The sequence below is a fragment of the Ptychodera flava genome, chromosome 21, assembly GCF_041260155.1.
Source record: "Ptychodera flava strain L36383 chromosome 21, AS_Pfla_20210202, whole genome shotgun sequence".
In the NCBI taxonomy this organism is placed as follows: Eukaryota; Metazoa; Hemichordata; class Enteropneusta; family Ptychoderidae; genus Ptychodera; species Ptychodera flava.
The window spans coordinates 191089-205237 of NC_091948.1; the positions used below are offsets into that span (position 1 = coordinate 191089).

Below are 14149 nucleotides of genomic sequence, written 5' to 3' on the forward strand. Positions count from 1 at the left end.
ACCAATGTTGTATTCTGTAATTTCTACAACCTGCACTCGATCGTGTGAGCCGATGTCGTTTGACGGCAAATATGTATTGATTTACTAGTATTGCCGTACAACACCGCACACAGATTGTTGTAATCAAGGACAGTAGCATGCCAAGTATGAATTATACCATTTATACACAAACAACATTACACTGAAAACACTCTATATCGATGCATATTGTCTCGTCACAACTTACAAAATTTAACAAGTTTGAAACTCAAAATTTAACAAGTTTGAAATGTGTGTGCCCTGATACCATTTGTTGTCTACCACCGTCCATTGCCATAACTATAGTCTACTGTAGAGCAGAGGATCAAATCACAGTCCTGCGTTATAATGAATGTGACTTATCAGGTTAAATCAAAAACTGTACACTTGTGCCAGGGTCATCCATAAGTGGTATGTGTAACAAAGTTTCTTTGCTAAAATGTGATTAGTAACCATGGAAACACTTCTGCTGTTGAATATGACTGAAATGTGTCAACAGTGATATACAAAGGGGAACATACAACACTCACCTACTTTATATATATGATGTTTCCATCTCACACATTCTAGACTTTGGGTAACAGTAACTCTCGCCTTTTCCACCCCGCCCAATACCAACTCGCCCAGTATGTCCATGATGTTACAGATATATCCTACTATTATTATGACTTAGCACTAATAGCATCGTAAGCGAGAGGTGAAGGCATGCATCCCTGTGCCTGAGATTGTATCAAATGTACAAAAACAATTACACCACTAAGTGGACCAAAAAGACATTTATTTTGCCTAAATCCTCAAACCTTTTGCATGGGTAGTCCAGTGCAGGTAAAAAACACTTTGAAATTCACAGCCCACTTATTACAATCCCGCCAACATTGGATCAATAGATAGTCAACCTGACCAAGTTAAGGGTAAGCTGTTCACAGCCAAAATAAAGAGAAAATGAAAGATACATTACAAACTGTACATTATTACATGTACATCAAACAACGGGCCGGACGAGTTGGTATCAGGCAAGTTGGTTCTGGCAGGTTGGAAAAGGTGTGAGTTAACTGTAATTCCTTGAATATTCATCATACTATAGCACAAAGTAAAAAGATGGAGAGGAATGGAGATCATAATGATGACGACGATGAAGAGGAAAACTGGATGTCAACAGGATGGAGTGATCAAACTGAATCTTATTCAAGAGATGGTTAGTATTTAGAAATGATTAGTGTTATCCTGTGTGATTTTACCAATTTGCCACATATGTATTGTTTTTGATTCATTGGTATGTCAGTAAACTGACATCAGCAATCATATTTTTTCACTATGACTGACTACAATTATTACATTTTGAAAACAGCAAATTTACAGTAACATGATCAAATACTGAGAAATTTTACAGAAGATCAATCATTGACAAGCATAAAATATCTATTTACATAAGAATACCAGAACAATGATTATGAGATGTATTGAGTACAGCCATCGGAGTGTTCCAAACTTGTTAACATGCTATGTTCTGTTCGATGGTTAATTGGAGTAAAATGATAGCACATTACTTTTAAAACAATTTTCAATTTTTTCCTACTTGCTTAATGTGTAGTTCTGCTCTGGAACAGGTTGTGATGGCTTTGGTACCAGTGCTAGTAAAACAATCCCATCTGGAATGCAACAGGGAGATACTTCAGCAAAGACTGGGAGCAGCGAAAGTAAAATGATGTCAAGAATGGAACTTAACACTCACAAAGCCGGTATGGAAGGTCTGAACAGGGAGAAGATCAACTCAATCATCTATGAAGCTTCTAAAGGATCCAAATTTTATGAGAATGAACAAAAGAAAGAAGAGCAAGTGAATAGGAGAATTGAGCAAATGCAAACTCAGATGTCAAAGATAACTGAGCTACAGAAAGAGAGAGCTTTAATGGAGGTATGATGCTCCAATCAATATCAAAGATGATTTTTTTAAGTACACAGAGATTATGAGGTCGTTACGAAAAACACAAAAGTACACACAATTACGTTTGCCCATGGTATCACAGCACAGCACAGCACTAGTATCCAAGTCCGTATTTTACAGTATTTTCGTAATAAGTGACCATTTGATGTAATATAATGGTACAGATCTAGATGATCGAGTGATCTAGAACATGCTCTTGATGGCCTGAGAAACAGAAACAGTGTATCTCTATTGCATATTACAGGTTGACAAACTGGTTGAGGAACTGCATGCACAAAGGGATTTTAGTCGTAGTATAGTACATGTTGATATGGATATGTTCTATGCAGCTGTTGAGATGCGGGATGATCCAAGTCTCCAGGACAAACCCATGGCAGTTGGAGGAATGGGAATGCTGGTGGGTGAAAAATGCAATCTGTGTAACTTTTACTTTTATCAAATAGAAATACATGTGTCTTTTCTTATTACAGTTGAACTGTAGTCTGTATGTTAGATATCTGTAAGTTTCAAATTGTCATTCAGCATAAAGTAAGACAGCAGTGATTACATGCATCTTGGTTAATACATTTCATTTCATTTTATTGCCAATTAAGAGTGTATGTTATAAAGGTTGAGACAGTTAAAAGATAAAAATGGCAATAGGAGTCAAAAAAATAGCTTTTTGCTAATAGCGTTTGACTCCAAAGTGGTTGTGGTTAATAAACTTTAAGTGTTAATTTGAAAGTTTTGGCATAATTTCTGTTTCAATTATGTATGGCTTGCCATCTGCTGAAACACAAATAGAACTGAATTCATTTTACTTATACTTAAAAGTATTTAAAGTGGTGAAAATGACAAAAATTAATTTATGGTTTAGCATAACAACACATTTCCTTCTTGATCAATATTTTGTTCTCATGTTTTAAATTCACTTTACTTATACTTAAAAGTATCTAAAGTGGTGAAAATGACAAAAATTAATTTATGGTTTAGCATAACAACACATTTCCTTCTCGATAAATATTTTGTTCTCCTTTTTTAAACTTTCAGTCAACTTCAAATTACAAAGCACGACGGTACGGTGTGCGAGCCGCCATGCCTGGTTTTATCGGAAAGAAGCTATGTCCAGAATTGACCATCATACATCCTAACTTTGACAAGTACAGAGCAGCCAGTAAAGGTGTCCAAGAAATTCTTGCCGAGTATGATCCCAATTTTGTCGCTATGAGTCTTGATGAAGCCTATCTTGACTTTACAGAACATTTGGAAAAAAGAAAACATTTCTCAAGGGAACAAAGAACGTTTCCATATAGGGGTACAAGTTCTGAAGGTAAAACTTCTCTTGAGCAAGGTCAAGATAGAGGATGTAGTCTGACTGCTTCTGGAGAGAGCAAAACTTTGTACTGTAAATAATGGAAAAGATTGTACAGAACAGAATATCTTCAAACAGACTAAGCAGGCAGCCAATGAGCAGTCAGCTGTAAAGCAGCCAGCCAATGAGCAACCAGCCAGTCAGCTGTTAGTCAATGAGCTGCCATCAAGTGACCAGCCAGCCAATGACATGCAAGAACTTGATGATAATGAGAATTCAAAAGTTGTCACTTTATCAACTGATAAGAACGAGGCTGCTAGCACAAGCAGACAATTAGAATACTTTGGTACTTCTGTTGAAGAAGCTGTTCGGGAGATGAGGTTCAGAATTGAACAGAAGACACAACTCACCGCAAGTGCAGGTAAGTGTATTTGTTGAGAAAAAATGTCATGAGTTGTATCCCACCAGTCTTAGTATTGGTTGTATCCCACCAGTCTTAATATGAGTTGTATCCCACCAGTCTTACAGTGAATTGCTTTGAAGCATTGGCATTAGACAAACTAGACATATTGTCAAGCCTCAATTTCAGACTCAAATTAATAACTGCATCTTGTAACATCAGCCATGAGAAATCAGGGCTTTGTCTAAGCGGTTTCTCCTGAGAAATTTCTGAATCAGGCAACTTAATTGTTGTAGCTTTTTCAAGGATAAATACCAGGTCAGTGACAACATCAAATGATGAGTAAATAGATAACAGCATTCTGATAAGTTGACTGCCAAGAGCAAATGAGTTCATGACATTCATTGTAATAAGCATGTTATAAAAATAAATTCATGTAAATAATGCATCTGGTTGTCTGACAAAATTCAATTCAAATTCCACTTATTAATGTCTGTAAATTTTTAATTCATAACACACCTTGCATTGGAGCTTTTCCAAACCCAAAATTGTAGTGTGTTCTTTCTTTCCAATAATAATAATATTTTCTCATTGCTACAGGTATTGCACCTAATACAATGCTTGCAAAGATTTGTTCTGATAAAAACAAACCAAATGGTCAATACAGAGTTCAGCCTTCTCTCCAGGCTGTGACAGAATTTATCAAAGACCTGCCAATCAGAAAAGTAGGTTCAAATATATTGAATTTTATTTGCATCAAAACATGCTCATTGGTTAATTTGGTGATTATGTATAAAATTGAAATAATTTGGTTTCAAGTCAATTTGTGTAATGCAAAATGAAGGTGACAACATTTATATTGCTTCCATGTTTGTCAGAAATCTGAGTTTATATGATTTTGCATGGGTGCTTCCACTCCATTTTGAATGTCCAAACCATTCCAGAGACCAATAATGTATCCTGCTTTGGCAAGTAAATAAAAAATGCACATTGTATTCATATTCATGAAGGGTCTCACATTATATTATACACTTTCTTTCCATTGAACTTATCAAACTCTTTCAAGCAGTTCAGTTGTAAAGCATTCGTCTGCTTTGAAACCCACAGCAGGTTTTCCATTTTTTGTGACGTCATGGAGTGAAAATAAAGTCCTGGTTTGCGTGAATGACTGTCAAAAGAAGGTGTTTTTCTATCAGTTATATATGTTCTTTACTTGCGCAGAAATCCTCAGTCGTAGGAGATTAATGTAACATATTGCAGTATTTTTCTTTTTAATCTTCTGTGCAGGTCAGTGGAATTGGTAAAGTTACAGAGAAGATGTTAAACGCATTGTGCATTAACACATGCACAGATCTTTATAACCACAGAGCTTTGCTGTATTTATTGTTTTCCAAAATATCATCTCATCATTTCCTGAGAATATCCCTTGGGTTAGGTTCCAGTAAGATTGAAAGGTAGGAGACAACATGATATTTTTTTACTTCAGTAAAATCTCTTGTAAAGCCAGTGAGTGGAATTAGATAACTTGACAATGGCAACCCACAAGCAATTTTCTTATCTATCTTTTCTTTTCTATCTTTCTTCTTTCTTCAAAATAATTTACTTTCCTTCCTGTAGGACAGCTTGGCAACACTGACAATGTGGTGTTACATAAGAATTGTCCAATCTAAAACTCAAGTTGCCTTGATTGAAGAATGCCATACAGAATACAGTAGTATATGTAATATTATGCAATCAACTTTCAAGGTTACATTGCTAAAGTTCACTCCATCCTGTATCAATTGTTTAGCTGGACGAAATCTTATTCTGAAATCACTCTTATAGTTATTATATGGTTTACAGTTTTATTGTCAGGACAGGAAATAGTAGTATAATGATGGCTCTGTGAATATTCTACCATTGTCTAAAAAGCAATTCCCTAGTGAAGATTACACATACACACAAATGTGTGTGTAGATAAAAATTTTCTTACCAACCCAAAGTATATACACTGATAATTTTGAATGTCTGGTTTTTCAGTGGCTCCGAAAATAAATAACTGTTTAGTGTTGCAGTGCCTTACATTGACTGGCTAGATTCAAAACTACAAAATATATGGTGCTTGCCTTAATTTGAGGAAGGTTTTTGTTTTACATCAGGGATGGAGAAAGGAAGAGCATGAGCACAGAGAGAACATTCAGAGAGATCAGTGATCCCGTTTCATTGTTTGAGAAATGTTCGGAGTTAAGTGAATCTCTAGCTGGAGATATGCAGTCAGAGAAACTTAAGGTTGGTAAGCTTTTTAAGGTAGTATGCACCTCGAAAGTGAAAGACTTAAAATTTCGCTCAAACTTTCCTCAAGAAATCTTTCAACTATACTCTTTCAAAATCAAGATAAAAGTCAGGGATTACCGTGCAAATTTTGGTAATAGAAAAACAAATTACTCAAGATTTACCAATAGTTGAAATTCAAAATGGCTGCCATCATAGAGAAAATTAAAAATTTTAGATTTTAGAAAAACTAAGATATTGAAAATTTTTCTTACACCAAAAGCTTTAAAATGAGCCCCAACAAGTGGTAGATCAGAAAAGAATTGTAAAAATTTGAGAGTTGGAATATTTGTCCCAGAGGTACATTTCACCTGAAAGCTCCATAAGCTGTATCTTTTGGCTATATTTTCAGAACTTTTGTTTTGTGGTTTCCCTACACTTTCTGCATTGAATCCCTAAACTGTAATTTAATGCCAAGTATTTAGCATATCAACACAACTTATATGAGTATAATCTGCATTGTTATTGTTGAATATTGTATTCAAGTCTGGACTAGAATTCATTTGTAAACAATAAACAATGATCACTACACACATACAAGCTGTGTTGACAAAAAGAATACTCGAAATTTCAGCATGCCAAACGGATTCGGGTCAGACATGTCGTTGATATACAGAAGCAGAATACTGAAAAACTTGCCACAAGTTACAGCTTATGTCCCTTTAATGAACTTACAATTTTGTAGTAAATGAAATGAAAAGTGCATCATTCATATGACTGATCCTCATTACTAACAATCAATTCCTAAGTTGGTGACTTGTGTGCGAGTCCCTGTTGAATCCATAGCATCCTTAAGCAGAAAGATTCGGTAATGAGTTTAGCCAAAACTCACTATACACGCACATGAAATGAAGAGTCCCATCTCAGTGACAGGACTGACCACAGTAATTCCGACTGATCCATTAGCTCAGTTGGTAGAGCATCCGAAATGTATTCAGGGGATGGGTCACTTTTCACTTCCTTTACTACAAAATAAATAAAATTTGTAAAGTGAGGTGAGTCACAATTTCAAACCCAAAGAAGAAACAAATTGAATCCATGATGAAATGAAGATCACTCACGTATGAAGGATGGTGTAGCAGTCATCGCTGAATTGATTGACATGTGATATTTAGTTTGTAGCAGCATATTGCATGTGTACTTTGGTTGTATTCAATCTGCATCTCAGTTGCCAGGGTAACAGCTAAGTCATTACTGTCAATCTGATGATTGAGTATTGTGCATCCTTAAATACCATAATTTCTTTGTTCCAAGAATCTGATATTTCTTTCACCAAATTCGCAAATATTTTTATCACAAAAGTTTTAGTCTTCCAACATTGATATTTCTAGGTCCGCGTACACCAAGCTGATGCTTTCCACATCTGTTGTAAAAATCTTAGTGCAGCAGATGTTGTATTTCAACAGTTCACACAATGTTATTTATGCTGTTACTATATTTACTCAATATTCTATTAATTGCCAGACTTGACTTGCCATGGTCTAAACTCTTTGACATACTTAATTTCACAGTTCCACAAACACTAACAAAACTGTACACACTTTACTTCCTATCCTTGTCATCCAGGGTAAGACAGTGACATTGAAGATAAAACTGGTGACATTTGAGATAAAGACAAGGAGTGTTACGTTGCCCTTTGCCACTGACTCTGTGAAGGACATCTTCAATGCATCCAAAGAACTTTTGAAGACAGAAATACAAGCAGTACACCCAGAACCTCTCAGATTACGATTGATGGGTAAGAGCAAAGTTTAATATTGCTACAGGCTCTAAACACTTCATTGCATTGCACATGCATCATCAAAAGTTGTCAAGTCCTAAAAGAATCGTGTCTTTACAATGACAGTTCATCGATCAGTCTTCAGAAATTTTATATTACGCTTCATTCATTGATATCAAAATTGATATCCACTCAAAATTAAAACAACAAGACTAAATTTTGAACACATTGGAACAGGAATTACTAGATTTAAGGTAAGTTTTTATTCAAGCATAGCATTTACTGCTTCTCATAGTGTTTTCTGTCACATGGTTATTGACAAGCTGATGATAACATTTATTGAAATGTGTTTTTGTGACATCTTATGAATTGTGACATCTTGCTGTAGATATATTTTATCGATCAAAAGTTTCATGACAAGGTTGTTGCTTTGAGATTGTGGAAAACTTGTGTTACAATTTAAAAGTGGTGACATAGCTTAGAAATTGAAATATTACATTTTTAGTAATAAACCTTTGAAGCATTTTTCAAGTCAGAAAAGCTGTTGTGCCAGGACATAAAATTTCACATCAAAATTGCGGCTTCAAAAACATTCAGAACAAATGTACTCCCTTACACATATCACTGATTATAGACAACTCTCAATGTTTGATGAAGAAAGATTTTATGATTAGTAAATTTAGGTGACATGTAATTGTATGTTTTCAGGTGTGAGGATGTCTGGTTTTGTGTCTCAAGGTGTCAGCTCTGAGAAGCAAGGATCCATCATTGCTTTCTTGCAGAAGGCAATGCCACCAGAGACTATGAAAGCAGAGAGTAGAAATCAAATCACCAAACAGTCGAGCCAGGTTTTGACTCCTAGTGGATGTGACAGGCAGGATTTTTCAAAGACAATGAATGAAATGGGGAATAGAGACTCTCATGGTACTGCAACAAAGCAAACACTGTCAGTTATGGAAATTCCATCAAACATTTCAGCCAGTGTGTCTGACGCATGGACAGGTTCAGTGTCACACTCACAATGGAAGAGCAGTGACAATGAAAAGTCTTACAAGAAAGCAAACTTCATGGAAAGTTTCCTGACAAAACAATCTGGCAAATCCAGAGATTTGAAATCACCAGTAAATGAGAGTGATTGTACTATTGTCACCACAAAGAGGGACAATGGGAGGACTGATAATGGTGTCAGATGGGGCAGTGTGAAGATGGACTTTCTGAAGGACAAGGAAGAAAACCCAAACTGTACAGCCAATAAAAATACTGAAACTCAGAGAGGTCTGATACACAGCACCAATCTCAGTGAAGATTCCAGTCACCTGGGAAAACCAGATGAGCCATCAGTAAGCACTGATGCTGTTTTCATCTGCCCAATATGCAACTACCAACAAACCAACTGCGATTTGGCAATGTTCAATTCTCATGTTGACCTGTGTCTCAATAAAGGAGCGATTCAAGATATTCTACAGAATGAAGGTATTACAGTTGTCTCGCTATTACCGATTTCAAACTGTCATCATGTGCATTAAATTAATTTGCTGATATTTTTTGTTTAGAATTTATTATTTTACAGGAAACTGTGTTCAGATTTGATTTTGCCCACTACACAGAGATAGTTCATCATTTGCATTGCAGTTCATCACAAATGTAAAACAAATTAAAATCACATAGCATATAGTGATACTAGAAAGGTACTTTTATTGACTCTTGATTATTTTAATGTGGCATACTATTTTTTAATATGTTTAAAACATGTTGTTTTAATACTGACAATCAATATTTTACATTGCACCTATGCATGAACCTTGCAAGATCGATAAAATCTAATGATATTTAAGGAGACATTTGCAGTTAAACAGCCTACTTTATGTGAAGTCCTGATGATCAGATATTCATCAATACTTGTCTTGTAATATGGAAACAGTAATCATACAACATGGCATAGAGGTTGTGGCTAGTGCCTTATTTGATGTGGACACCCTAGAGTATTATTAATTCAATCAGTAATACAACACACCTTCAAAGTGCATCTGCTCAAAATCCTCAATTGGTTTTTACGTGTCAAATTCTAAGAGTCACAGCATGAAACCATCATTTTATCCTTTAATTTTTGCATCATTCATTTTGAACAAACCAGCTATAATTTATGGGTCCATGATGGACTTTTTGCATTAAAAGAAGATTTACAACAACTTTCAAAAAGACTGCTATTTGAAGTACATTATAGCATCCGTGATTCAGTCCTTCCAAGTATTTCCTGAGACTGTATTATATTTATTTATTTACCGTATACATTTATTTATTATTGTGCTCAGAATTCTATGGACACATCTAGTCAGAAAGAAAGTGAAATTATAATAATAATAATAATAATGATAATAATAATCTTAACTCATTAAACCATGATTCTCTTTTTTTTCAGCCAAGCACAGTCCCATGAGAACTACTTCTAAGAGGTAAATCTGGCATTTTCATTCCTAACAGAGCATATTGTGTAGCATACATGTATAGCTTACATATTTGATATTGTTGCTATTCATGCAGATACACGTAACAATAGTCACAGGTTATTACCCAATATCGCCTGTTCCTGTGTGGTATCAGCATGAGTGTCATTTGTGCTGCGTCAGACACGAGACGAAGTCGAGTGTCTGACGCAGCACAAATGACACTCATGCTGATACGACACAAGGAACAGGCGATATTGGGTAATAACCTATTTATCATATACCCATGCCCATAATTTGAGGGAATTTTTACAAATAGAACGAAAAACCTTTAATTTTTAGGCTTTACTTTATTATTACGCCTTGCGCATAAATATCAGAATGTTTATGTGAACAGGCTTCATTCATAAAGTATACTACAAAGATGTCAACATCACGCGCGACATCGCTGCAAGTCGTCCATATCTCAATGAAACTTAAGAAGAAAGACACCGGGATACAAAAATCGTCATACAGAAGGAACATTTTAAGGTGCAATATGCTATTACAACTGTAACCGATCAAAAACTGCTCAGCTTTAAATCTATCCTGATTTCAATCGTCGTACGGCACAGAGCTCGTGCGGAGAGGGGACACCACTTTGTTAGTTTACCTTTCGAGTTGCCATGTAAACAGTCGTCGCGCGCGCGACATCGCTGTCATGCCACGTGCTCACCACCTGTTCGGTGGAGACCGTGCACAGTGCCGGCGCCATGCGAACGGCAGAATGTTTGCTAGAACTTGACCAAAAAATTACCATGGGAAAACATTTCAAGACTCAACGTGATATTTCCGTATTTTGCAACCAGAAATACCCGTGTTCCTCGAAGCCCATCAAGTTTTTACGTCGGCGACATCGCTTCGCAGGCGGGGAGCGGCAGCCATTTTGTTGTTTACGTTGTTTACCAACAAACTGCTAATGTAGTTCGGGAAAACTCTAAAACTGATGACGTTCATCGTGCATATCTCGACGTTTACCGTGAAATATCATGGCTGATATTTTACATTGAACGTCACTATGATGTAGCAATATGGGCATGGGTATATGATAAAACACAAAGTCAAATTTTTTTACACAGCACAAATGACACTAATGCTGATGTGACACTAGGAACTGGCAATAGTGGGTAATAATCAATTTATCATATACCCATGCCCAGAATTTATCAAATGATAGGAAAAACCTTACATTTTTAGGTGTTTAAACAGCCTTGCTTATAAACGTGGAAATAATTGTGTAAAAAGGCTTCATTCATAAACTATATGACATTTTTGCAGAAGTCACCACCAAGCGAGACAAATCTCTCGTATTTTAATGAAAAATGTAAAAATAGATAATGGGATTCTAAATTATTAGCAAAGGAAGAACTTGCTGATCAAAAGTCTTCCTCTTCATTAAATCTCTCCTGATATCGATTACCAACATTCACCATATGGAGCAGAGAGAGGTGGCCATTTTGTTTGTTTACACTGAGAGTTGCCATGTCAACAGGTGTCAAACGCGCTACTTGGCTATCATACCATGCGCTCACTACCTGATTTGGACGTAGACTGTGTCATGCAAATGTTATAATGTTTGCTAGAACTTGTCTAAAAATTCCAAGAACTTTAATGGAGTAACCACTGAATAACATGACAAGATTCAACTCAAATCTGTATTTAGTTAACCAAAATATCCTTGTTCCTCAAAGCCCTTCATTGCATCATAGACAGAGAGTGACAGACATTTTGTTTGTTCACTTTGTTTACTATCAAATTGCAAATGTAGTTCAAGAACACTCCAAAGCTGATGACATTTATCGCGCATATCTCGACATTTACTGTTAAATATCACAGCTGATATTTTATGGTAAACATTACAGGATGGAATGGTATGGGCATGTGTATATAAAATAAATCATTCTGTCAATATTCTGGTGTACACTGAAATTATGTTCAGCTTTCAGTGTGTTTTATTAATCGTGAAAATTTTACAAAAATAAATGAAGTTTAAGTGTTACAGAAAGCAAGCTACTGCAAACTTGAAATTTCAACATAGTTTCCAGGGTGACATAGTTTATTTCATTCAGTAATAGTCACTCAAAAACATATCTGCTTGAAAATGGCAATGTGCCAAAAGTAAATACAGGCTATCAAGAAGTGGTATTTACAAACACATTTTACTAGCTACATGACAGCTTTTCTTTACATAAAACCTAAAAGCTCTGTACAACTATTTTATCAAATTGGCCACAAGTAACTCTATCTCTGAGATGCCAAACCCGAAATTACTACATGTAAAATTGATTAAATTTGGAGTTTATTTTTTTATAATGACAGATACAAATCAGTGTTGTGTTGTTGCGACATGTAACAGAAAAAGTGACAATATTTAGGAAGAAGCTGTCTCCAAAAAGAACATGTCCATGGCATTCAAATAAAATATCCAATCTCTGAACTGATGTGTTTGTTTGATCATCCATCTCCTTGACTTGTCATGTCCTGAATGTTATGGTAGAAAGTACAATAAATACTAAACTTGATTGCTTATATTTATTTTACAGAACTCTTCCCACCAGCAGTAGCAGCAGCAGTTCAAAGAAGAGGAAAAGTGAGAAAAAATCCTCAACAAGTTGCAGTACATTGGAGAAGTTTTTCACAACTCAATGATTGAATTAGTGTTCACCTTAAAGGGACAAAGTTGGCCATTTTTCATGAATTTTGTTTGATACAATATACTACTTACATTGTTTAACATGTCGAAAGATACTGAATGAATGGGTGACCATGCATATATAATATTTGACCCAGGCTTTAGACACAATCAATAAACCATTACGAAAATGAATTAATGGGTATGACCATTAATTCACTTTCGCGATGGTTTTGTTTTATCATGTCTAAAAACGGGGTCGAATATTATACATGCATGGTCACCCATTCATTCAGTATCTTTCGACATGTCAAACAATATAAATAGTATCTCGCATCAAACAAAATTTGTGAAAAATGGCTGACTTATAATTATTATTTGACTTTATTTAAACTCGATAAACTGTTTAGCCTGAGGCTCTTCTCACACAGAGTCGAGTAAAACAAAATTTACAATATTTACATTAAAAATAATTCAGGAAAAAAACTTTATACAGAAAAAAAAAACAAATTAAAAAATTACATAAAAGTAAGATTATCCCAACTATTTAAAAAAATGGCACTTGCAATTTCTTTTGAATGATAGAAGTGAAGAGCTAGATTTGATCTCTCCAAGCAAAGTATTCCATATTTTAACCCCGTTGTACATTAAACTTCTTTTGAAAAATTGGGTTCTATGCCCTGGAATTTACAGTTCTCCTCTGTTTGCAGACCTTGTGTTACATCCATGGATCTACTTTACACCTCTAAAAACATTAAGATAATCAGGAACAAGGTTATTCAGAACTTAGTACATTAAAACTGATTCATTGTATGAAACTCTTTCACGAACTGGCAACCACCTTAAGGATTTAAATAAAACATAACTTGGAGCATTAAAATCTTGATCTAAAATCACTCTAGCAACAGATTTCTGCTGTCTTTCTATACGAGATAAAAGAGTGGTTGAACAATGACCCAATATGTTCGAACAATAATCAAAATGAGGTAAAATGAAACAATTATAAAATATCAACATTGCTTTTTCAGTTAAGAATGATCGTATACGCTTTAACTGTAAAAGCTCAAAAGCAACTTTACCACACACTTCACTGACATGTGTATCCCAGGTCAAAGTATCATCAATTGACAGACCTAAAAGGTTTTCTTGCTTAATACATTCAAGCTGCTCGTCATTACAAACAATTTTGTCTGTTCTAGATTTTTTCTTGGAGGTTCCAATGACCATCACCTTGGTCTTTTCTGTATTTATACACATGTTATTATTACAACACCAGCTCAAAATGGATGCCATGTCACCATTGAGCTTAGTTTCAAGTTCTTGGATATTGTGTTTCATCAGCATACATAT

At 35.2% G+C, this 14149-nt stretch overlaps 1 protein-coding gene across 1 annotated transcript; it reads left to right on the forward strand.

The window, feature by feature from the left end:
• The first annotated feature begins 1 nt into the window (after position 1).
• Positions 2–12948, forward strand: LOC139121016 (DNA polymerase kappa-like). The gene is made up of 12 exons (XM_070685589.1): positions 2–144; positions 1103–1213; positions 1626–1933; positions 2208–2360; positions 2993–3293; positions 4255–4379; positions 4942–5108; positions 5793–5922; positions 7531–7702; positions 8393–9157; positions 10104–10137; positions 12711–12948. Exons 1-12 carry the CDS (start codon positions 138–140, stop codon positions 12814–12816), a joined length of 2379 nt encoding a protein of 792 aa, XP_070541690.1. The 5' UTR covers positions 2–137; the 3' UTR covers positions 12817–12948.
• The last annotated feature ends 1201 nt before the right edge of the window (positions 12949–14149 follow it).